This window comes from Agelaius phoeniceus, chromosome 5 (assembly GCF_051311805.1).
Source record: "Agelaius phoeniceus isolate bAgePho1 chromosome 5, bAgePho1.hap1, whole genome shotgun sequence".
NCBI classification, from domain to species: Eukaryota; Metazoa; Chordata; class Aves; order Passeriformes; family Icteridae; genus Agelaius; species Agelaius phoeniceus.
In genome coordinates this window covers 50,867,604-50,891,857 of record NC_135269.1, presented here as the reverse complement: position 1 = coordinate 50,891,857, position 24,254 = coordinate 50,867,604, and the positions used below count along the sequence as shown (strand labels likewise).

Genomic DNA, 24,254 nt, shown 5'->3' with positions numbered 1-24,254 from the left:
TTGAGAAAAATATTCCTCCTGTGTCCAAATGGAATCTCTCCCAGAGTAATTTATATCATCACCCCTCATCTTTTCTATGTAACTCCTTGTAAAAAGGGAGTCTCTATCTTCTTTGTAGCCACCATTTAAATACTGGAACATGGTGCTAAAGTCTTCCTTAAGTCCTCTCTTCTCAAGACTGAACAAAGCCAGCAGCCTTTCCTCTTCTGGCAGGCTTCCCAGTCCTTTCATCATCTTTGTGCTGGACCCTCTCCAGCCTGTCCTTGTCCTTTTTGTGTAGTGGGGACCAAAACACAACCTTCCAGGTGCAAATATTTTGTCTTGGATAAAATCCCAAATGAGTGGATTTTTTTCTTTACTGGAAAATTAGGTTTGCATGGTATTTAAGGCGACAGAGAACCATCTTTTTGTACATTAATCCATCATCAAAAGATACAAGAGATCAAATTGCAGACACAGGTGCCTTAGGACAACTACACTGATTTGGAATTGTGGAGAATTCCATAAACCAGTAATGGAAAGCTGCTCTGAAAACTGACTAGTCAAATATTTTGATCCAGGATGATCACTGGAATATGATTCAGAAGGAACCATTAAGACCATCAGCAGGACAATTATTTAAGGTGCTGTCACACTTCTTATGAAGGACAAAGCCAGTCAGAAGGAGGACATAGAAGTACTCATTTGCATCCATCTGAATCTCTCCTCCCTAATGACATATCACCAATTAAACTATTGGCCAGGAAGCAAATTATTCTCTCCCACCAGAGAAGAGCTTTCTGAGGAATAATCTACCTATTTTGTCACATAGACAGAAGAACCTGGAGCAGATTGAGAACAGAAGGAGGTCACTAAGAATGAGGAAGATAGGACACAACTGAGTTGGGGGCAGAAGAAAAAGAAACTAGAAGCTACATTCTTTTTTATTTTGGGGTAAGACTGGAGGAAGCAGAAGGACATTCTTGGTTGAAAGTTCATTTTAGAAAAAACTCACCTAATTGCTTCAATTCCAGTATGCTGAACCAGCCTTCAAAAGAAGCCTCTTTGGACATCTGATAATCAAAGTAGGAGTAGAAAAACTGAAAGCCTGAACAGACAATGAATCAATATTCCTGAACCTAATTAACACATGCATCAACTAACTTCCAAAGGAATTATTCACATCTTATTGTAAAACTTGCCAAGATGATAACAAAAGTATTTCATGCCTTCTATTGAACCACTATTTATGCTTTAGCCCATTCTTTAAAATAGAATGTTTAGTTATATGCAATAATTCAAATTGCAATTTGGTGATTTCTGAAACCCTAAGTACAAAAATGCACCTGTCAAATGAAAATAAATGATCCCGTCTCAGACCTAGGGTTAACACTGCAAATATTCAAAGCAGCATATATATGTTAAGTTTCTTTATACTCCTAAAGACAGCCAGAGGTACAAAAAAAGTAATTCAACTTGTTTCATTCCATTTTCTGATGTGCTCATTTCAAATGGGAACTCTGATGTTCCCAGGAAAATGTTATTATTAAGGAGACTATGTCAGTCTTTCAGACAGTGAATGAATGGTCCAGTCCCTCATGTTATTTTCTGATTTAAGATCAGATGCATTATGATGCCCTCAGTCCTGTCTTGGAACCTGACTCAGATGCCTGAACAGTTTAGTTAAGGTGCTAAAAGTTTGTCATAATCAAGCACTAGATTAAAACAAATATATCTTACCCGGTCTCCAATAAAACACCCTGACCCAGGCTAGCAATGAACAAAGGTTAGGGACAGAAATGTATCAGTTCCCAGACATTTGCATTTAAAAAAGTGCTGTTAAGAAAGTGGAATATTATATGTCATAAAATCATCACATAATGAAAGCAATAACAATGAGTTATGGGTTTGGCACTGATCCACCGAAGTTTCCAGATGCTTTGCAAAATGTACAAACCTCCAGTCTGTACTCAATTACAAAGCTTCAGTTACTTTGGTGGGGTTACGCCAAGCTGAAACAGCAACAGCTGAATACAGGCTCAGTCCCCATTTGCAACAATAAAATGTAAAAAGTATAGAACAGCTTAAGAAAAAAAAAAAAATCTAAGTTTATTATGGATTACAGTAAACTGCTGCATAAGTTCAACATAAAGTATGCAATATATCTGAAAAGAAATGCATGAATATAAGTAAAATAAAGAGAATAATCTTTCCCTTCTTTTACACAGAAGAATTTAATGCAGTTAATGTTGAATTCTCTGCTAGACATTTCAAGACCCTGTATCTCACAGTCTGAATTTGCTTTCAGGTCATTTTGAATATGTGTTAGTCATCACACATTTTTTAGAAGACTTCTGAATATTTATTATTAGTTTTGAAAATGCATCCTAGTCATGTGTACAAATCTTGAAATGTGTGGCCACAAAGCTGGGTGCACAAGTGAAATCAGCATGTGCAAAAGTGCGTTTTTCAAAGCAGAGCTAAAGATGGTTGGGGTTCTGTGAGCAAGATATTTTCTCATCCCTCAGGAAAAATTCCTTGAAAAATACAAAAGTGCCAATTTATCCTTACTACTGCAAGATAAGAACTGCTAATAGTGAGTCATTATGCAAGTTTCTCCCACTGTGTTCTACAATGCTGTTTTTGCTGTTCATATTATTCCTTTAATAGGGATGTCTTTTCTTCTGGAAGGTTTTGTGCCAGCTAGCATTGCTTATCACAATAAGCAATGCTTATTGCTCTCTATCTGTATCGAAGTGTTAGTAATACTGGGAATTGCTGATGTATAAAAGCTGACAGTGCGCTTTATCAGGAGATAGAGGGCCTGAGTCTTAGCACCCTGCCAAAGAAACTCTGGAGAAGCCTTCCATGGGCTCAGGTTAAAGAAAATAGAGTGGCTCCCTCTGAGCCACTGAGAAAACTGGACAGCTAATGTATCTGCTTAGCCAGGAATTCACAGACCATGTCCTTACATCCTGGGTCTCAAAGTCCTGTTCGCCAACAGCTTCTAAAGCGCTCAGTGATTTGGTTCAATATTTAAGAGGGCTTAACCCTGCTTGCGACACGGGGAAAAGGTCACCATTGCAGGGGGTCACTGTATTCTGGGTTTCACCACCTGTCCTAGGTGACCTTACAGTCTTTTGTACTCATCTTCCACCTCTTCTTGGACTGCAATCCAATCTGCTTGGATTATTGCAAACAAATATCCAATCTATTTTCAAGCTTAAAAATTTTCCTGACATCTACTTTCCTCTTGCAGCTGGGGAAGTGCTGGGGAGCTGGAAGATTTGGGAGAGTGGAACCTGTGTGTGAACTTTCACAGTGACTGAGCTGACAAATGTTGTAGCCCATCCCTAAGGGAAGGTGGGTGACTGGGAGCATTGGCTCAGGCAGAGCAAAATTTAAACTCATTCTCCTCAATCTATATACATGCTCAGCAGAATTCTCAAAGGAAACAAGAAAAGTGAGAAAGTTGAAAGAAAAAGGAGAGGGGGAAAGAAAGAGGAAAGTTTAAGACCTATAACATTTCATACAGGAGGAACAAAGTACCATAACCTTGTACTGGTATTATTTTGCTACTCTTGCTCTAAACACTAGCCTTAGTTTGTCCAACTCTCTGTAGCAGTCAAAATATTACAGTGGAAGACTGAATACACAACTGAATAGGGAGCAGCAGTGGTAGAGGTTATCAGACAAGAAACCTCGAATACCAGAAATGAAGTTCCAGTGTAAGTGTGCATGTCAGGGACTGAGAGCTGCTGCTGTAGATGGTGTTCTTACATGGCAGTTCTGTTCAGTGGATTTACTGCTTGTAGAGATAACTGGAGTATTTTCCTTTGGTCACTGTAACCCATCCATATTATTTTGATCTCAGGGTTAGTAAAACACAAATAAATTCTTTAGTTGTGTGTTCCTGCCATTTGTTTAGTGGTATACAGTATGCATACTGCAGAGCCTTGTCTTGTACAGCGACAGGAAGGGACTCTGCTCCTGACTATAACTTTCATTTAGGTTTCAAGTTTTCAGCCACAATTTGAATTTTAGCTTTAAAAAAAACCCAACAAATAAAAAACAACTCCTCTGAATCGTTTCACACTGTTTTAAGAATGGAAAAGTCATATCCTAAGATTTTAATGTGAATAGTAACACACAGTCCTGCATGATGCATCTACACGTTTGATTTTTTCCTACGATCAAGTTCAAATACAGAATTCTTGTTGCATTTTTTTTTTCTCATACTCTATTGCAGGGTGTCCAGATCTTCATGAAGACCTCAGCTTAGCCTCTACTCCCATTGCACAATCAGCTAGAAGATTCCAGGTATTCTGTTTACTCCTAAATTAGACTTGTCAACTTACTCATTGAAAAGAGTACAAAGATTTGGCAAAGGGAAAACTTTTAAGTATTTAACTGCAAGCATAAAGAAAAGGAGGAGTGGTTGATTTGACAATAATCATTAGTATCTTGCAGATTTCTGACAAATGAAAACTCTGTGTTTAACAGTGAATTTAGGAAAGGATGAACATAAAGTTAAATTTGGGAAAACACATAATGTGCACTGTGTAGTACTTCAGTGCATTTTATGATTAAAACTAAAAAATGCTTCAATTATCTCTTGATCAGGTAAAGCATTCTTTGTATATATTTTTTTTGTCTTGAGTAAACCAGCTACCGAATACTTGAAAGCATTTGATAAAATGTTTCTATGGAGAAATTTTAAAGGTACATTCAAGATAATATAAAGGAACAAGGTAATATTACAAGGTAATATAAAGGAACTTATAGCCAGTTGAGTACTTTGTTACTCTGTTCATAAATGAGTCGAAAATATGACAACTTGAGGTCTGAAAAGTTACCCGAGTATGATGCTCACAAGATAAAAGATCAGTCACTCTAACACAAAATATACAATTAAATTTTCTCCCTCTCCTTTGACTATTTCCCCTACTTGCCAAGGCTCTGGCCCAAAGGAATGCTAAAGCCACTTGAGGATTTCCAAAATTGCATGGCTTTGACCTGTTTTCCCCCCAAAATTTGATCAAACTCCATTATTGATCAAACTCATTGCCAGATGAGGAAGACTAGCATTTTTCATTTTCATAGTTTTTCATGTTGAAAGGGACATTGATGGTGGATCTAACAGATACTTTTCCACAAACATGCCTAAACAAAACAAGTGAAGGTGGACACATAAGATGGACACATAAACAGGAAGAAAGACAGAAAGAAAACATAAGGAATAGGAGGCTATATTCTTTCTTTGTTTGTTCCGATTATTCTAGCAGATTATGTTCCACCAACTTGTAGACTCCAGGAAATCCCACTACAAAACTAGTTCAGAAGACAGTATCCTGGACCATATGTAAAGAAAATCCTTGATACTTATCGACTCTGTGTAATCAATGAATATGCTTCTCTGAATTAATAATGTGATAATTCACATAAAAAATTAAACATTTTTTTATATCTAACAAATGGTCATTTTTCATAGATATCAAAACATGTCATCATGCAAAAGAGCAAAAAGACTTAGAAGACAAAAGTCAGGAGCATTGATAGATAATACAAATGTGTTTCTGTTTTAGGAATAAATAAATAATAAATAAATAATAATAAATAAATAATTATTTATTTATTCCTAATGTTTTAGGAATAAATAAATAATGACTGTCCTGAACAAATGTGAACATGGATACAACTATACTCATCCCAGACCTAGTAAATATATCTTAATACTTTGGGCTTGAAAAGATGGAGACATATGGTATTATTCAGAACAAGTTATCCCACCGATTTCAGTGGAAATGTCCAGTGTGGGAAGTTAAGCATGCACACCACTTAGCAGAAAAATGCACTAGATCTTCACGTTTTCCCTCTGAAATCTCATCAAACCATGGGGATTAGAGGTCCCTGAAGTATTTTCTGTCTTTTTGCTGTTACTGTATTGTCGTTTAGTTCTTGCCTTCTATTAGTGTTCCCTTTTGTCTAGAATTTACTTGGCAACTCTTAGAGATTTTTGTTGCTATCATAACCGATTTCCAGTACATCCAAACTCTCTCACAATAAAATTCTGAAGTGTTAAACATCTGCTTTAAAAAAGCCCCCAAAAAGTATCACTAAATTAAAATTGTGCAACTTTTCTGTCAAGTATTTCATCTCTTGAAAAAGATACTATGGCATATTGCACAATAAGTTTGCTTAGGAATGTTTTAGTTTTGATTAAAAGAAGACAATCCCTCAAGAAGTTTTTTTTCCAATATATTTTTTTGATTTATATCTGTAGCTCAATATTATGAAAAACACTAGGCTGTGGATCAGGAAAGGTATAGCACAATGGGGACAGTTATCAGGAGTATCAGTAAGGTTTTTGAGTTGTGACAACATACTTCATTGAAAAAAAACTATATAGCAACAAGAGGTCATGGAAATAACCTTACCCTATCAGGTGACCAGCCAGCAACATTCAGGGTTTGGTACAGGTAACAAAACACAGGTATCTAGGGTCACTTGGATGCCTTGAGATATAAAAAATGATTTTGAACATACTGAGCACTTACACAGAACTGGCAGGCATGCACAATCCTAGTCTCTTTGGGATCAGCAGCTTGAAGGAAGATGTGAAACCAAGCTTCTGATTTGATAAGAAATGAATATTGAGGCAATTGATACCTGCTCCCTTTCTCTTTGTATCTTTTTCATGTGGCAGCTCCTAGTGGGTTCCTTGATCCTTTTCTAAATTGATTTCTAAAGTGATAAAGGAACTCAAACTAAGAGATCAGAATGACTGGAAACATTCCTCAGCCCTTTCCCAGCAGAGCCTCGTATGGCCAGGAAAAGGCTTGTGCCTTTGTAGTCCACTGAGGCCAATAAAGAGAAAGCTGACTAAGGGGTAGGGATGACCTTGAGATACCAGGATAGCCATTTATTTAAATTTTTAAGCCTTTTTGGGTTCTTCTAAGGTTTTGGTTTTTTGTTTTTTTTCTGCTATTGTTCACCATCCATGAAGAAAACATAGTAACATAGGGAATATCTGAAGGAAGAAGAAAATAATGGGAAATCCCTAAAACACAGGAGCAATGATTCATTGGAAAGCACAGGCACTATTTTTATTACAATCTATTAGTGGTATGAACTGAAGATGTTGCAGCTGTCCCAAGGTATTTTATAAATCAAGGCACCCTACAGGACTGCAGTGGGTTTGCATGGCAAGACTTTAGTACAGGGGGGAGCTATAGGGGTGATTTCTGTGAGAAGCTGCCAGAAAGTTCCTCCATGTCCAACAGAGCCAATGGCAGCCAGATCCAAGATGGACCAGCTGCAAAATATTTCTTGTGCAGAAGTAATTGTGACCAGAGAAGAGAGGACTGAGAATATGTGAGAGGAACTATGCAGACACCAAAGTCAGTGGAGAAGAAGGGAGAGGAGCTGCACCAGGTGCTAGAGCAGAGATTCCCATGCAAAACCTGGTGCAGACCATGGTGTGACAGGCTGTGGAGGTCCACAGTGAAGCAGAGATCCACCCACAGCCCATGGAGGGACCCCATGCTGGAGCAGGCGGATGCCTGAGAGGAGACTGTGACCCTGTGGGAAGCTTGCACTGGAGCAGGCTCCTGGTAGGGACGTGGGAAGCTGTGGAGGGGAGTCCATGCTGGAGTAGGTTTGTTGGCAGGACTTGTGATTGCACAGGGGACCCACATGGGAGCAGTCTGCTCCAGAACGACTTCACCTTGTGGAAAGGGGCACATGCCAGGGCAGCTCATGACAAACTGCAGTCTGGGGATGGACTCACATTGGAGAAGTTTGAGGACTTCTCCTGTGGGAGTCCTGTGGGACTTGTCCTGAGGACAGACTCCTGTGGGAGAGATGCTGGAGCAGCAGTAAGGACTCCTCTCCCTGAAGAGGAAGCAGCAGCAGAAACAACATGTGGTGAACTGGCCATAACCCCATTCCCCATCTCCCTGCACCACTGGTGGGGAAGAGGTAGAGAATCAAGAACAAAGTTAAGCCCAGGGAAGGAGGGAAGGGTGAGAAGAAATGTGTTTTTAAGGTTTGTTTTACTTTTCATTATCCTACTCTGATTTTGTTTGGTAGTAAACTCAACTAATTTCCCTAAGTCAAGTCTGTTTTGCCAATGACAGCTATCACTGAGTGACCTCTCCCTGACCTTATCTCGACCCACAATCATTTCATCATATTTTTTCTCCCCTGCCAAATTTAGGAGGGGAGTGATAGAGTGGCTTTGGTGGGCCTGGGTCAAGCCTGGGTCAACCCACCATAAAGACATATGAGGAGTAAACATAACTAAAATAAAAAATTCTAATGGAAAAATAGAGTTTCTCACACCTAAAACAGAGATACAGGTTTCATCCAGAAACTTTCAAATCATAGAATCATAGAACATCCAGAGCTGGAAGAGTTGAGGTACTGGCCCTGCCCAGGGCAGCCCTTGTGTCACACCCTGTGTCTGAGAGCATTGTCCAAACACTTATCGAATTCTGTTAGGCTGGTGCTGTGACCACTTCCTTGGAGAGCCTGTTCCAGTGCCCAAACATCCTCTGGATGGAAAACTTTTCCTAATATCTAGCCCAAATCTTGGCTGACACAGCTTCATGTCATTAAAGTAAAAATGCTGGCCAGAACACTGGCCACAAGTTAAGTGAATTACACATAATCACAGACTTTTAAACCAAATGCCCTAGAGAAAACTGCATCTCTTTTGCAGGGATAACACTGTGTAAGTGAAGGTGGCTTTATTCTGCAATGGCTTTCAGAAGAAATTTTTAATGGGGTTAAACAGAGGAGGCAATGCCTTCCTTAGAGACAAAAGAATAAAAGAATGACAGACTGAGACAACAGTCCACCTGTACCACATATTACTCAAATTCTTTACTGAAGTCCAGAGGACTTCTGCATATGGTGGCTCATTGTCATGGCTGTTTCACTTTTCATGCCATACTCAGACATTAAGCCTGTCACAACTGCTCCTTCCTAAATAAACTCCAGAAGCCTTTGATCTGTTTTCTACAAGGCTTCCCAGCAGATATTGGCATCTACTTTATTTTTCAGACAACACCAATGGAATGAGACTTATGAATAACTTCTGTCCTCTGAAGCAGTCTGGTTGCAAACAGCTGAGTACATGCCACTCAATGAAAGATTTATGATCAGCAACAGAAGCTTTTTCCCTCCTAAAACTTTCGTATTTTTCAAGATGAGAACCACTGCCACTGTGACAAACACATGAAGACTAACAGTTTTACACTGAAGAGCCAGCTGTGGTTGACACTAATTTGGAAAAATTGTAACCAGATTAATGTGTGAGGCATCTTCAGGTGATGCTTAAAGTAGAATTTTAAAATTTATGCATTTTATTATGAAGTCCAGGCATTAGCTTCAGGTATCTGAGTTTGCATTATCATACAAAAATACTAAAAACACTGGGGGGAAAGTCTCAGGTTCTAAAATGAATTGCTACAGCACTGAACACTGCCAGTAGCATATTGCTGTGTTTCATACAGAGCTGTACATGTAAATGAACAGTCTGAGACAACTGGAAAATATGCTTGATTCAATACAATTAAATGAGAAACAGAACTATGTTTAATCATAATGATATTAAAAAAAATCTAAATAAATAAATATACCAAAAGTATTGCAAAATAGACCACAATAATTCTTTGTAAAGAGGTCTAATACTGCAAAACCTAGGGATCCAAATGTAGCATGAGAGGAATGGATTTTTCTTCTTTGAAATACAGCAAAATATGCCCCTCAACCAATGTTTCTCAGCAAATAGCAAAAGGGCAAAGGACTAATTTCAAGAGTGGTAAAATATATAAAAGTAGGCAAATGACCTTCAAGACTCCATTTAAAGTTCAAGCTCATTTTCTTCCAGTAACTAGTCAGACTCTAGGTCACCCTTACTGACGTACTCATGTATTCCACTCTGTTTTCTGCAAGGCATCCCATCTTTTCTCTATGAATTTAGTTTTAACTGGTCACCAATTTCATTGCAACATTCTGCAAATAATTTTGGCAGATTATTATAAACTTTTATATTTATTTCAATTTGACCAAATAAAAAATAGACCACTGGTTATGATTTTCATTCATAATCCTTAAGTTAACAAGCACCTGTAATGGCTGGAGCTTCTTATCCTAAAGGAAACAAGACTGGACTTGATGCTGACCTGACTGCAGCTACTCTGATGTGTTTGATTTAAATTTTTCCCTTGTTTATATCTACACACTCTAGCCCTGAACAAAATCAGAAACTCTTACTGTCCACCAGCCTTCCACACTCTTTTATGTTGCATTATGTTTAGTAAACACCTAATGTGACAACATTCATCACACAGGTAGTTAATTTTATTTGTGCAGCTAAATAAAATAGATTGAAAGCACACACACAAAGGATTAAATGGCCTGAATTCCAGATGGCTTGCTTGCTCCATAAAGTAACAGTATCTGCTGAGATGATCATGGTACTGTAGTTCTTTCTCCTTACCAAATACATGCAGTAGGAAGTTTTTCTCTGCTCTTTTGTCATCTTCTTTACTGCTCTCTTATTTCATGACCTCTCAGTTAATCCTTCTATTCTTCCTATTAGCGAGTTTAAGCAGGCAAACTTCAAACAGACTAGTGATGGGTCACAAGGTTTAATGGGCATGTAGATAATCATCTAAATTACATTTCTGCAGCTGATGGGCCAGACAGGCTTAGAGAGTAACTTTACCAGCTTTCACTGTTAATCAGCAAGGATTGTGTGTCTCAGTACATATCTGCCTTTGCCTGCCTCCCTGAGGGCCTAGGTCATACCGACTGATTAACAAAGGCAGCTGCATTAGCTTTCTTCTCCTGAAAAGTGTGGCATGGAGGCCCAAATGACTTGAAAGGCAAACGTGACCACAGTTCAAACACCAAGCACTCTTCTCATCACTGTGGAATTGCTGGCCTTCTTCTTGCAGGTTATGATACTCGGCACAACAGTTGTTGCCAATTTTCATGATCTGTTAACACTTAGGAAGCCTTATGCTGAAGGCTCTTCTTTCACATCTATTGTGGTATCATCAAGGGGAAAATTCAACAGGCTATTTCACATTTTCAGATGAATTTGAGAGCAGTGTATGAGGTGAACTGAAAAGAATACACCAATTCAACTGTCAATAATGAATGCCCTGGATTTCAGCTTTGAAACACAGACTGTAGAGGGCCAGGTAAGGAGAGTAACAGTTCTCTGTAGAATACAGAGATTTTACAGCTACAGAAATAGCAATGGATCTATACTGTGAAACTGATTTTCTCAGCAATGAATAGTGTATCAAATCTGAGTCTCTTCTTTGTTATATATGGGTAATTTTGTTTTATATAAGTGATTGTGTTTTATACCTACCTTGAATCCAAAAGGAGCAAGAACAGTGGTGGACTGGCTTCCTGACTTTGGCAGAAGATTGTCCTTCAGGTGTTAGATTCATCTTGCATAGTATATGCTTTTCAATTACTCGTTTTACTGCTCTTTATCAAGTTGTTAAACAAACAAAAAATCAGACCAATTAAACTGTAATTATCCATGCAAGAAGCTTTTACCATCTTACTCAGGAGCACCATAGGCAGAAACCAGCAGTCCTTAGAACAATAAAGCCTTTTTCATACATTTATAGCTGTGTACAGAAAAGAATCTGACAAGCCAGCTAGGATTCCATTTTGGACCTCAATTAAGAACATTCCATAAGAAGAAGCTACTGAGGAACAAAGTAAAATAATCTAGAACACTGACTTCCTTATTTTTCCTCTGAAGTTTGAGAAAAGAAGTTGGATTCTGAGTTTCCTACGTTTTTCTAGATGAAACTACAAAACATCTAGGTTTCTGTGACCTAGGTACAACTATTTCTGACTGATGTTAAGAGACATACATGAATTAAGCTAAATACTTCTGTAATCCTCCAGTCCATGAAGTATGCAATTTCTCAAGCTTCTTAACAAGGGTGACCAAATTTCCCACTTTTATCATGGATAGGCCCAGAACTCAAGAACTGAGCCATTTTGTGATAAAATCTTCAGGTTTGTTTGAGGTATTCACTGAGATTTGGAATTATCCCATTTCCCATTTTTTGTGTGGTGGCCTGAGTAAGTTACTGACACCTGGAGCCACAGCATCCACAGCCCTTTCAAGGAGAAAAAAAATGGTGAAACCTCTATATGAGATCATGAGACCCACAGCAGGATTTTGGTCATGTCCCACCCATCTTCTTTATTAAAATGGCACACAGGGAAAACAATCTGCATTTCAAACATACATTGTGATGGTATAGCTGGAAGAGGTGACAGCCTTTATGCAGTGCAGCAATGAAACATTTCATTCTTCATTGTTCTGTTGTGCCATTTGGCTGAATTGCAGAATTATAATTTTTGCTTTTATTTTACCAAATCAGAATTTTATGACTGTCATTAAAAGTCTAGACAAATTGCTATTAAGACTTATGACGAAATTACTATTACTTATTAGACTTCCCTTTATATCTTCATAACAACCTATACCCTCCACTTCACACCTTTGCAATGCCAAAATGCCACCAATAATTTCCACTAGCATCAAAAGCCAATGTGATCAAAGATGAGCAATTATTTCTGGAGATGAAGTAGGAGGTATATTCTTTTCTACAGCCTCATTTTTTGATCCTACATGTTAAGAAATAAGTCTAGTTAGGTTAGATAAAAATTACAAGGAAGCCAAAGGGAGCCTTTACCCTAAAATAAGGATATTTTTCTCTTCTTTTACTGTTATACACAGCACAAAATTGGGCACAGAAGCTGTTACTAAACCCAAATGACAGTCTACTTGGAGAGTCCCAGAACTGGAAAAGCTGAGTGTACAACTGTATAAATGACGAACATGCAGCTTCTGTGTACCTCAAAAGTGGCTCCAGACAGTTTTAGCATACATCCCTCATGGATATGTCTGGGAGCATGGCAGAAAGTCTAGCAGAGTAGGAAGCTCATGTACCAGAAATTGTGATATTCCATTAGCATGTAGCTGGAATGGCATGGGTGCCAAGTAGCACAGGCACTTTGTTTATTCCTTGTACTTAGACCAGCTTGCACAGTCAGCACAAACAGCCCCTAACTCCACTGCCACATCAGCCTTTTAGTGAGTTCACCAATTCACCAAAAAAATGCAACCAAGAGAGCCCTGGTGTATCACACAAAGCTATTGAAGTTTAACCTTAACTACAACTTTTGCTTCAGTACAAACTGAAATGACCATTTATAAAAATCCCATAGATTTATGCTCAACATATACTTTGCAAATACTTCACCCATATGCCTGTACTGGTTTGTCTGTGATTTATAAAGTGGCAGTCTGATCATGCTTGTAATACTTTGTGTGCTGTCATACCGTGCAAGTTATTTCTAATTAATGAACTTTCTCTTTATGAATCAGGCAGAATTCAATACATTGACAGACTGCAAACATTGAAACAGCTATTTACCCAAAACATAAGCTAAATATTTCAGTTCAGAAACTTTGGATGACCCCTTCTTCTTCCCTACCCCTTCAACTATTGTACTTATAAATGTCATTGCAATTTCTAGAACTTGTAAAGGAGCACTGCTACACTCAAACTTTCAAGTTGTCATACTTATGTGGCTCATTCAAAGATCTGTAAGGCTTTATGCTTTACTGAGCAGTTAATTTTTAAGTCCTGATATTGCATAGTTGGAAATGGAAGCATCAAGAGATTATGGGCTTCACTCTACCTTCCTAATTGAGCCTAGTCAATGTAGGCAATGCAAATTGACTCAACATGGTGATTAAGACAGCTAAGCTAGGTTCCCTGTGGAATCATGGAACAACAGCAGCTGGTAGAGGGAGAGGAGACAGAGTCCTCAAGTACATCATCTGTTCCTCTCCAGAATCTCAGGTGCCTTCACAAGGAAATATCATCAGTACAACACAGGGCATGACTCAAGAACCTGCCTCTGCTTGTCCAGTGTCTGGCTCCAGCAGGGCCTTTCTGGAACAGCCAGAAGAAAGCAACCCAACTAGTCAGGCTGGGCCAGGACCCCTACAAAGACTCTTTCTCTTGGCCTCAGGTTGACCTGAGCTCAGCATGTGACTCCCTTTTCTCCCTAAAGGGCCATCAGTCCACCAAGCTATAGGTCTCTGCCTGAACTGCACCACAATGCAGCAATGCATGGAGAAATTACTGTGTAGGGCAGAGGGGGGAAGCAAAAATGAGCGCAAAAAAAGTCTGTGGTATGAGGAATCTTTTGCAAAAGTTAGTGCTACCAGTTCTCTAGCAAAATGTAATTGATTCCAGTAGTGTTACTGGACCTGTATTATATTAAAAACATCAAAAATAAGAGCAAACAAGAACCATAACTGAAAATCTAGATATGTGGGATGATTGTCTGATAACTTAGCACAAACAAAAAACCACATAGCTGACAAAAATTATATAAAAATAGGTTTTTTGATAAACTCTTCCAGAGAACAGTGTTCTCCCAGGAGCAAAATTGCCTACCCAGCATTTACTGTCATCTGTCTCCTTTCACAGCCACCCAAAATGATTTGCTGCTATTATTTAAAAAGACATTTTAATCCTTAGTTTAAAGGAAAGGAATCAGAAAAACCTGGATCTCTTCCAGTCTGTACTAGCAGTCTGTCATGGGCTCAGAGATAGCAGTGTATCTACAAAATCTGCACCCACAGCCCTGTATCTGCCTCAGCATCTCCCCATCCTGCAGCACCACAGGGAGCAGCTATTGTAAGGCTGAAATGTCCAACCATACATCCCACTAACACCAGTGAGATTTTGTTCACCAGTTGCAATCATACAGGTCACAATTTAACTCCCTGTTATTTTTAGTTAAGCAATTATGAGCTTCTCCTTGGCTAGTTTATGGGCAGATCTTCATCTTCTCTATCTTCATTGTGTCATGCACACTCTTGGGATTACATCAGTAATTGTATGGAAGGGGAGAACAGCCTGAGCACACAAAAGAATGGAATTGTCAGGTCGTTGAGGTTTATCTTTCATCATATAATTTTCTACTAAAGACATTTTTCTGTGGCAGCATAACCAGCAAAATAACAATTCAAGTCAGGAGTCACCTAACTGAGTATCTAGGAGGGTGGGATGCTCCTAGAAGGACTGTGCTAAATTACAAACACATAAAAGAAGAAAAGAATGGTAGGAGATACTAAATTTCCCACTGCTGAGGTAGGAGGTGCTACAAACAACTCTAGTAGTGTCAATTGATTCAGTGGTGCTGCAGAGGGATATCACTCCTGACTTAAGAAGTTCTTATCCACAAGAGTGCCAACCAAGGAAAAGGAACATTGGAAAAACTAAGGCTGAAAGCTGCCTATAAAATTCTCAATCTTTAAGGCCTAATTATTATAGCAACTTAAAATTTCTTCTGCCTAATGATTATAAACCAAATTAGTTCTTTGGTGTCATCCCAGTGACTATTGGCTCATAATTGTTGAGTCATTGAATCAGTATTCATACGGATTGTCTCAAAGCAATTTATCCATCAGTAATCTGTGTAACACACCACTTCCCAAGTACAGTGCACTGTAATAATGACAAATGTAGCTGCTGCTACATGGAAACATCCACTCTCTTCAGTCTCTGCCTGAAACTTCTGGAAACATTTCCTGGAGGGTATCTGGTATTAATCTTGAATCACATGATTAACAGGAAACTTAGCTACATAGAGAAGACTAAGCACAACAAGTATAAAATCAGGAGTGTAAGGAAAATACTGTAAACTGGAAGACTGTAAACTTTTCTCTAGGCAGCTGGTGCCAATATGAACTTGAGCCTTAAAGTTTGGGCTCTGTAATGTGGCATCCCCAAAGTATTGGAGAGGAAGATGATGATCCTAGTCAGGCACAGTCTACTGGAAATACAGAATAAAACTATAAATTTTTATTCCATGCTCAGAGCAGGAGATGCCTAAATAGAAGCACATACAGACTCATTCTTTTGCTATTCTTTTCCATTTTATTCCCAAGTTGTGCCCATTTCTCTGTGTGGCCTCTTCAGAGTGCAACAGATGTGCAACAGAGTGCACAGAGAGCACTGATTATGTGAACTTGTGACTACCAGATGATAGTGCAGACTGTCTATGAAGTTAACTTTGTAGGTGAAAGATTAGCTTGACTCCTAGAACATTATATTAATTCCTTCAGATAATGGATCTATGCTCTGCTGTGGTTTTGGGACATTTCCTTAAAGCAGCAGATGCTGGCTGCTGATGAAGATGTCAGCCTAACAGCAACATCCTGGTTCTGAGATCCAGAAGGATCTCAGAACAGAACTACATAAATGTAAAGAATATCCATCACAATTGTTAATTGTTCCTCTGACTCATCTACAGAGCGATGCTTTAAATCATCACAAAAGTCTCTGGTATAATTAAGAAAATGTGGTAAGCCTTCTCTCCCCAGCAGTATAGATGTTGGCAAAGACAGAACACGCTGACTCTACAAAGTTTGCTCTGAGATACATACACAAATTAACCCTCTACATGAAAATTAGCTAAGTGTATTTATTATTTACATCTCTCCCTTCTGCATCATCTTAAATATACTTTTTAAAAGCACCAAGTTGTGCTATTAAATTTAGGTCTTTGTTCAGTTTATACTTACAGTGAATGATGATTAAACAACCCTTGATCTTTAAATACTTAAAAACACCTTCAAGTAGTTTTCTAGATTATTCTAAGATGTTGTTTGACATAGATTTTTAGGAAAATCACTAAAAAATTCAGCAGTTTTATGCAAGTGAATTCACTCATAAGTATTGCCTGGCATATATAATGGAAAGAATTCAACTGTATATTTCTGTCAGGACAGGTATTCAATCAGTATAACTTGGAATTGCTCCCCTGAAATTAATTGAACCATGTTGACATACAGCAGTTGAAGATGTAAGACCTCAGCCTTCTTTTTATGGCAGTCTCTCTCTATTAGCTCTCTATTTTGTGCCTTTCACCTGAACTGCTGACAATTTAACACATGTTCAATTTGCTACGTATTTGCTCCTCAAGGCTATGTGAACCTCACTTTGTTTTCCCTGGAAAGTGGGTTGCAGTCATACAGAAACAAAATAATTTATAGGTTAATAGCAATGCAAAAGTACTTCTAGTGTTTTGTGTGTTTTCACCCATAAATCACTTTTACCATTTTTGAACATGAAGCTCCTGCTCATTTAAAACCAGCAAGAACTTAAAACACAATCTCAATGTGAATTTCTTTCATGAAGAAAAAAAAGCTGTCTTAACAGCACCCACTAACCCTCCTTCTGTGCTCAGCAGCTCATTTCTGCCCCCTCCCCGGTGTTCATATAGAGAGAATGACAACCTTATCCTAGAAACTAGTTCATCTTAAAAAAGTTTTCCCATCTGGTTCATGAGTAGCTGCAGGCAGGGAAAGGGATGCTTAAGTTGGCATTACTCCTGGAAAACATTACTGTCATACTGTGCTCTCACCAGTGTTTCTGAGGAAAATTTAGACTTGGCTATTTCAGATCTAATGAGTGAGCTTTTTGGTTGTCCCAGCCACTCCCGCCTTGAAAAGAATTAGCATTCTGGGCTACACAATGGATAAAATATCTAACAGTTGCACCAATACAAATTTTGAATGCTAAAAATTTTAAGTCAAATAGTCCTCACTGAATCAAAACATCCTCTTTTGAATAACACCACCAACAACAAAAACCCACTAAAACTAGTTTTTTGATGTCTGGGGCATTTTTATGTTGTTTTTTGAAAAACTCAAAACCACTAAAAAAAAATTTTCACCAGCTCTATACCTGAGAAGGCAGACAGATTCAACGCATGATTGCTCCTACAATGGACAGTCTTTTTTTCCTCAAAAAGGGAAGTAAGCTAAATTTACAAATAACATACAGTCTGGTTGCTGATATAATTGGACTGTAGTTCCAGAGATGCACTTTCCATGCCTTTTCAAGCAAAACACTCAAATTCAGAACTGCTAAGAGGGTCAGCTGCTGCTACAAAACCCCAGCAAAACCCAAGAGTCTGTTCATAGCATTTACAATGTCCTTAGGACAGAAGAGATGGGTCATTTGTAAGGGTGGTCTCACTGAATGTAATGAAGCTAATGGGAGATTCAGAAGGGACTAGTGTGCATCCAGCCTGTCCTACTACAGCAGAAGGTCTTTGTTTCTCTCCTAAGCTGTTTGGTTGTTTTTGTTGGTTTTTTTTTTTTTTTTACATTATTTAATATTTGCAAGGTTTTTAAAATCTTTGCATGAAGGTACTAGGCAAAGAGTTAATACGTGTTTCTATAATTGACAGGTTTTACTTCTACTCTCTGGTATGAAAAGCTTTGCAATGGCAACAGCACACAGTTTAAAACAAAGTAAAACCATTCTATTTTCCTTTGGAAATGTATAACTTGAGCTGAAAAAAAATAGGTATTCTCATTTAGGTATTCTCTCTCCTGAACACAAAAATGAAATTATGTCCTTTATTTTTTTTTAAGGCTTCTTTCTTTCTAAAGATTTTTTTAATCTCTACTCCAAAAAGTTTATACAAAAGTTAAATATAGTTAATATGCTAGTCTTAGGTCTTAATTGCTTTTTGATCAATGGAAGTTTAGTAGACAGACAGAGAAATAAATATGTTGTTGCTAGCATCTTGTTTCCAGCTGCATTGCAGCTGTTTAGTGCTATATGTCAGCAATGTTATGCCAGTATCTCATCATAAGCTCTGTTGGGCTTCTTAAGCTATCAGGAAAAGAATATGATAAAAGGATTTACAAAAATACAAGAGATAATAATACATAAGAATAAGATGTTCTATAAAAATCAGGAAAGTTTTTGAAGCTGTTCTGTAAGTTTGTTCTTTCAGATCTGCAAAAGCTGTAGGACAGGCAGAACATCAGCCCACTGCACTGCACTGATTTTGGAATCAAATGTACAAATGCACAAAAGAAAATGAAAGAGAATGAAACACACTGTGCTATAAAATATAGCATTAGCTATCCATTGCTTTCAATATAAATACAAACCCAAATAAATATCTGTATTATTAAAATACAACAAAAACCAAAAACCCAAACTCACCCACAACCCACCAACTGTCCAAACAAAGAAACAACACAAGTCATGTGGCAACAGGACACTGTAGGTACAAATAGATACAGAAGTTCACAGGGTCAAAAAAGGTTCCCTAAGCACATCAGTAGTTAATCCCCATGATTGCAGCTAGGCAAATATTAACAATTAGAGGCAGCATCCACACATTTCAAGTGAGGCACAGATAGATCTGTTTGCATTTTAAAGATAATGGGTAGTGCAAGAATGAATAAAATATTTTATCCTTTATGACAGTATGTACCTAGTCTGGGATCTTTCACTTGAGAATGATGCTGATAACTCTGTCTTAAGAGCTCACTGGTTTTTCTGCTGACTGCCTTGGGTTTTGACTATCTTCCGTATCACAGTTTCAGAGGTGATAATGAAATGGCACCACTTCTTTCAAGGAGACTTAATTTGAATATTGTCAACAATTGCAAAAAATAAAGTTCAAGAAAAAATCAATAACCTCTCCATTTGCAGTCCAAACAATACTGTCAAACTACAGAACACAGAATGGAAGGCAAGCAAATCTGCTGAAGGTGCTATTGTGAGATGACAGTTTATCCTCCACTAATTTGGTTTTAATGGGGATATTACAGCTGCTATCAAAAAGTACAGGAGACAATGTTTTTTTCCCTTTTTAGGGGTTGCAAGGCTTGGAACCACACACTTCTCAACTCGATACCTTGAAATTAACCCAGGATTATTCAACTGCATAAGAATTGCTAGACTGTTGGAAACCACAGCCCACACTCTGTCTTTTTATTGTAAGGTTTCTTATAGTATCATCTTGCAATGAAACCTGAATATCCTAAGGAGATTAAACATAAAAGAAAGTGAGGAAAAAAAGCTGCTGGATTAAAATTTTAACTGAACCCTTCTATGAGAAAGACCACACCACTATCAGTGGCCTTTCTCTCCTCATGTGTGATCCCACTTGTGCCTAGTCAAGTGTCCTAGTGTCCAAAGATTCCATCAGCTCATGTTGATTTATCTTTTTTCTCCTAAAACAGGGTTTCATTACTAAGAGAACAAGTATTCATGCCACTGATGAGGGTATATCAAACTGGCTCTGCAAAGCTGCATAATTTTCTCTGGTATGAAGAGCAAAATGTAATGATGCTGTTTAAGGTCTGAGTTTTGTGTTGATAAAAAAATCATTGTAAGCAATAGGCAATACATTCTGTTCTAGAAAATAGAAAAAATGCCTTTTAAATGTTTTAGAATGCCATTTCTATCTCCAGCTTAAGCCTTTGTTTGTTTTTTAAAGACACTCTCTGATAAATTTGCCTCTAACATATCTGAAAGTTGTTTTAGAATCTCATACTGTATCTTCACAGTGCTTATTAGATACCACAAGAATGCTTTTCATCTCATTTTTACTCTAAACTCCTGAAGTCATCCCTAGCTCTGAACAACTGTATTAGTTAGAGGGTAGTTATTCACAGAGGAGCAGAAAACCAAGCTCAATCAAAAGAAATTTCTAAAACACTTCTCATTTTTATCAGTCTAGATCTCTTTGCCTTCACAGTGCTTCAAAGATTCACACTCAGTCTCATAAACGGTATCACAAAACATTAACAGCAGTGTAAACTCTTATGTCAGAAGATATTTTTGAGGTTGAATTCCTGTTCCTACACTCAGATACTTGTCCCAAATAAGGAAACAAAAAGAACTTTCCTCACATCTTTCCAGGACAGTGTGTTCTCCTAGTAATATAACTCTAGTTCAGCTTACTGCTCTTTTCATAATGTCATACTTAAGATGTCAAGCAGGTTGCTGTACAACTGAACTGAAATCTCAGCTATTATATGTGTTTATTATTATTATTTTATTTTAGCAACTACTAGATGTAGGGTTGAGTCAGTGCAAATAGTAAGAAGATGGTCCTTGACCTTTTGAGCTTGTAAGAGAAGTCTAAGAGAAGAGACAGAGAATAGGTGGAGGGCCAGACAACACCATAATCAGGTATTCAGGTCAGCAGTCAGTGCACTATGACTACTACCTACATTTTCTCTGGCAGTCCTGATTTGCAGATCGAGATAATTATTGTCAACATAGAATTTGCTATCAACATTTATAATCTCTTTGACTCCTGTTTTAAGCCCTAGTGCTTATTTCTCCACAAGAAAAACAAAATCCCCACCATATAAATGCTCTGCCTTCTATCCCGGTCTCCTAACCTCTTCTGCAGTATATGGAAAGAAACCAGGGAACGGAAACAAGTTTTGCTAAAGAATATACTAAGATCTTCATAGAGAAAATAAATAAAGATAGGATTAGATATCTGACATGAACAAGCATGACACTTTCAACACAATAGCTTTGAAAATTCTGCTTCCTGGTTACAGAATTAATTGTGACAAAATATTTTATTCCTGGATGCTCTGGAACGAACCCATCAATCCTTTTAATCTGCCTAAAATTCCAAAGAAAAATGCACTGCCAGTGATTACCATTTATAATGTCACTTCCTGCTTTGAACTGCCTGGTTTATCTTTGCCCATCATATCAAGCAGCAGCCAAGATTTAGTCTTCAAACTCCGGAATACAAACAACTCTGATCCAGCATGTGTCCCAGGTTTTCTCTCTTATGCATAATACTTTTATCACTATAGTTTCACCAACTGGTATCTTCACTGTTACTTTCACTAGCTTTCTTCCATTTTGGAGTCTAATTTAGTCTGAACTCCCCTTTCCCAGCCTTTATTAAGCCACATTGGATAGACTGCTCCTTTTTTCATTCAACAGACCCACTCCTTCCTAAGGACTGCTATTTGTTGGCAGTAAATTATGTGCATTCCCAAATTTGTATTTGGATAAATGTGATGTAAGCAACAGTCATCCCTTCCTTTGGAATTATGAGTGAGGCTTTTTTTTTCTTGTGTTTATTGATCTAGAATAAACAGTTTTCCTTCATAAATTATGTAGCAGCATTTGTCTTGAACACTGATAAATGGACTGTGGTAAGAAATATCTTTCCTGGTAAAAGGATTTCCATGGCTCCAATGTCAGAGAAAGACAGTCATGAAAAGTCATAAGAAAGTTTTGGCTGACCAAGGTAAAGATTACTTAACCTGGAGCTCTCAAATGCATGGTAACAGGTACTTATGCTGGGCTTGCCTTTTATATTCAAAATGTTGCAGAAATGCTGAATTTCAGATAATCTCAACAAAAACTAATTTATACCATGGGATGAACAGAAACCAGCTATTCCCATTAATGTGTATAGCAAAAGAATGCAGAGATAATACCTGCACAAAGCCACACATCATGTAGTCATCAAACAAAGGCAGGCTCGGGCGGTCCTCTCGATAAATTGTGATTCTGTAGCTGCTCACAATCTCAGGGCTGGGCTGTGAATCATCCGTTAAGAGAATGATGACTTTGTTCAACCCAAGGCCAAGGGGGTAGTTAGCAATGCTGTATGACAAAACAGGAAAGAAGTGCAATAAGCACTAGAAACAAAGATTTACACTCTTTTATCTGTGGCTGCTAAACTTTACTTGCTCCTAGAGACTGCTACTTCTAACGTTTTCTTTCTTTTACAAAATACATGAGTTTTTAAATAAAAACAGTGTAAAATAGGATTTGTAACTATTTGAAGATCTTTCAGGAAGAAAAAATATTGAGACTGAAATTTAGTGAAAACAGTGACAGTGGCAAATATTCTGACATGAAATCTGTGAATGAAATCATTAGGGACAATAATTCCTGGCAGGCCAAAATTTGTGATGAAGTCAGCAGGGAGACAAATACAATCAGAAGTGTAGCTAGGTGCTGAAATTGTCCAGTAGCCAAATGTGATGTATTCCCAGACAAACTACTCAGAGAGACAGACCAGAGCAAAGCTGAGCTGTGCTCTTCTTCCTTTAGCAGGGAAATAAATGCTGAAAGGCACAGAACCTGCACATGCAGGGCTTTTACTTTTCAGCATAAAGAACATCTTGCTATTCTTTTTCATTCTGCAAGGAAGAAATCTTTGAGGTTTTCACATATACTCATGTTGACTTCATGTTAACTTTGGTTAATACTAAAACGGGAAAATATGGGGGGAGAATTTAATGACATTTAAATTATTTAATGATTTTATTTAAATGATTTAATTTTTCTGCCTTGGAAGCAAAAAAATATTCTGGAACATTATAACATATTTCCAAAATTAAGTTTTTACACTCATATTTTGTTGCTCATACCTTGGCCCTTTCTTGTTGTCGAGGTGTACGTGGCATTGACAGTTAGAGGGTTCTGCTCCTATCTTCACTGTCACCATGTCAAATGGCACTTCTGCATAGTATTCTCTGATCTTTGGGTTAAACTGAGGATTCAAGTCCAACTGTGGACTGGTGAAGAGCTGTCTGATATAAGATAGGGTATCTTTATCTGTTCCAAGAAGATATCAAAGAAAAAAAAAGTGAACTGAATGAACATTTTGGAACAACATGCAACTTCTGGCAGATTGATACCATGTACAGTGGCAAGATATTTAATGCCTAATGATTTGAGACTCATAATCCTGTTGCAAAGTTTTAATGGAGTTTGTAATGGCACTTGAGAGAAATCTGTAGGCCTTGGAGGGATTTTAAACATTCAGTGTCCAATCACTTAAGTCCTAGTCACAAAACTCAAAGCCTGGGTAAGCCTTTGAAAATGGAAGGATTAAATCTGGGAGATCTGTCTCTAGTTAGTTAATTGAAATTTAAAGAAGAGGTGGGCCAAAATTCATAACCTGCTTAGGTACCAGGCTGTGTACAGGCTTTATGTACAAGTGTAATTTCCAATAAAAATCAAAGTTAGGCATACTGTTCATAAGAACAAGTCACATGGAGATATCAAGACCCATGGGGTCATTTGGAGTACAGCCGGAAGAATGTTTTATTAAAATTCCTATATCAACAAATTCCAGCTTCTTTCCTGTGTATGAAATCTCCACAATGAAATCCTATTTGCTCAAATGTGTCCTTTATTTCACAGTGTTTGCCAAATTACTCATGAGAATATTTGCTGGCAACCTACTTATGACAAATATTTTAATCCAGTCTATTGGATTCAGATTTACAGTATAACACATTCAAAACTGCTTTTTATATAATGAATATATATTCATTAGTACATGTTTTAAACTGGGTACTTAAGAAAATATTACAGATAGAAATC

General features: G+C 37.8%; 1 protein-coding gene across 1 annotated transcript in view; it reads right to left on the bottom strand.

Moving 5' to 3' along the window:
* Positions 1-24,254, bottom strand: part of CPED1 (cadherin like and PC-esterase domain containing 1) — a 143,812-nt gene that overhangs the window by 47,435 nt on the left and 72,123 nt on the right. The window contains exons 15-16 of the mRNA XM_054632090.2: positions 23,294-23,480; positions 22,352-22,520 (exon numbers count right to left, since the gene is read on the bottom strand). Coding sequence (XP_054488065.2) covers positions 22,352-22,520; positions 23,294-23,480 — 356 coding nt within the window. The remainder of the gene's footprint in view (positions 1-22,351; positions 22,521-23,293; positions 23,481-24,254) is intronic.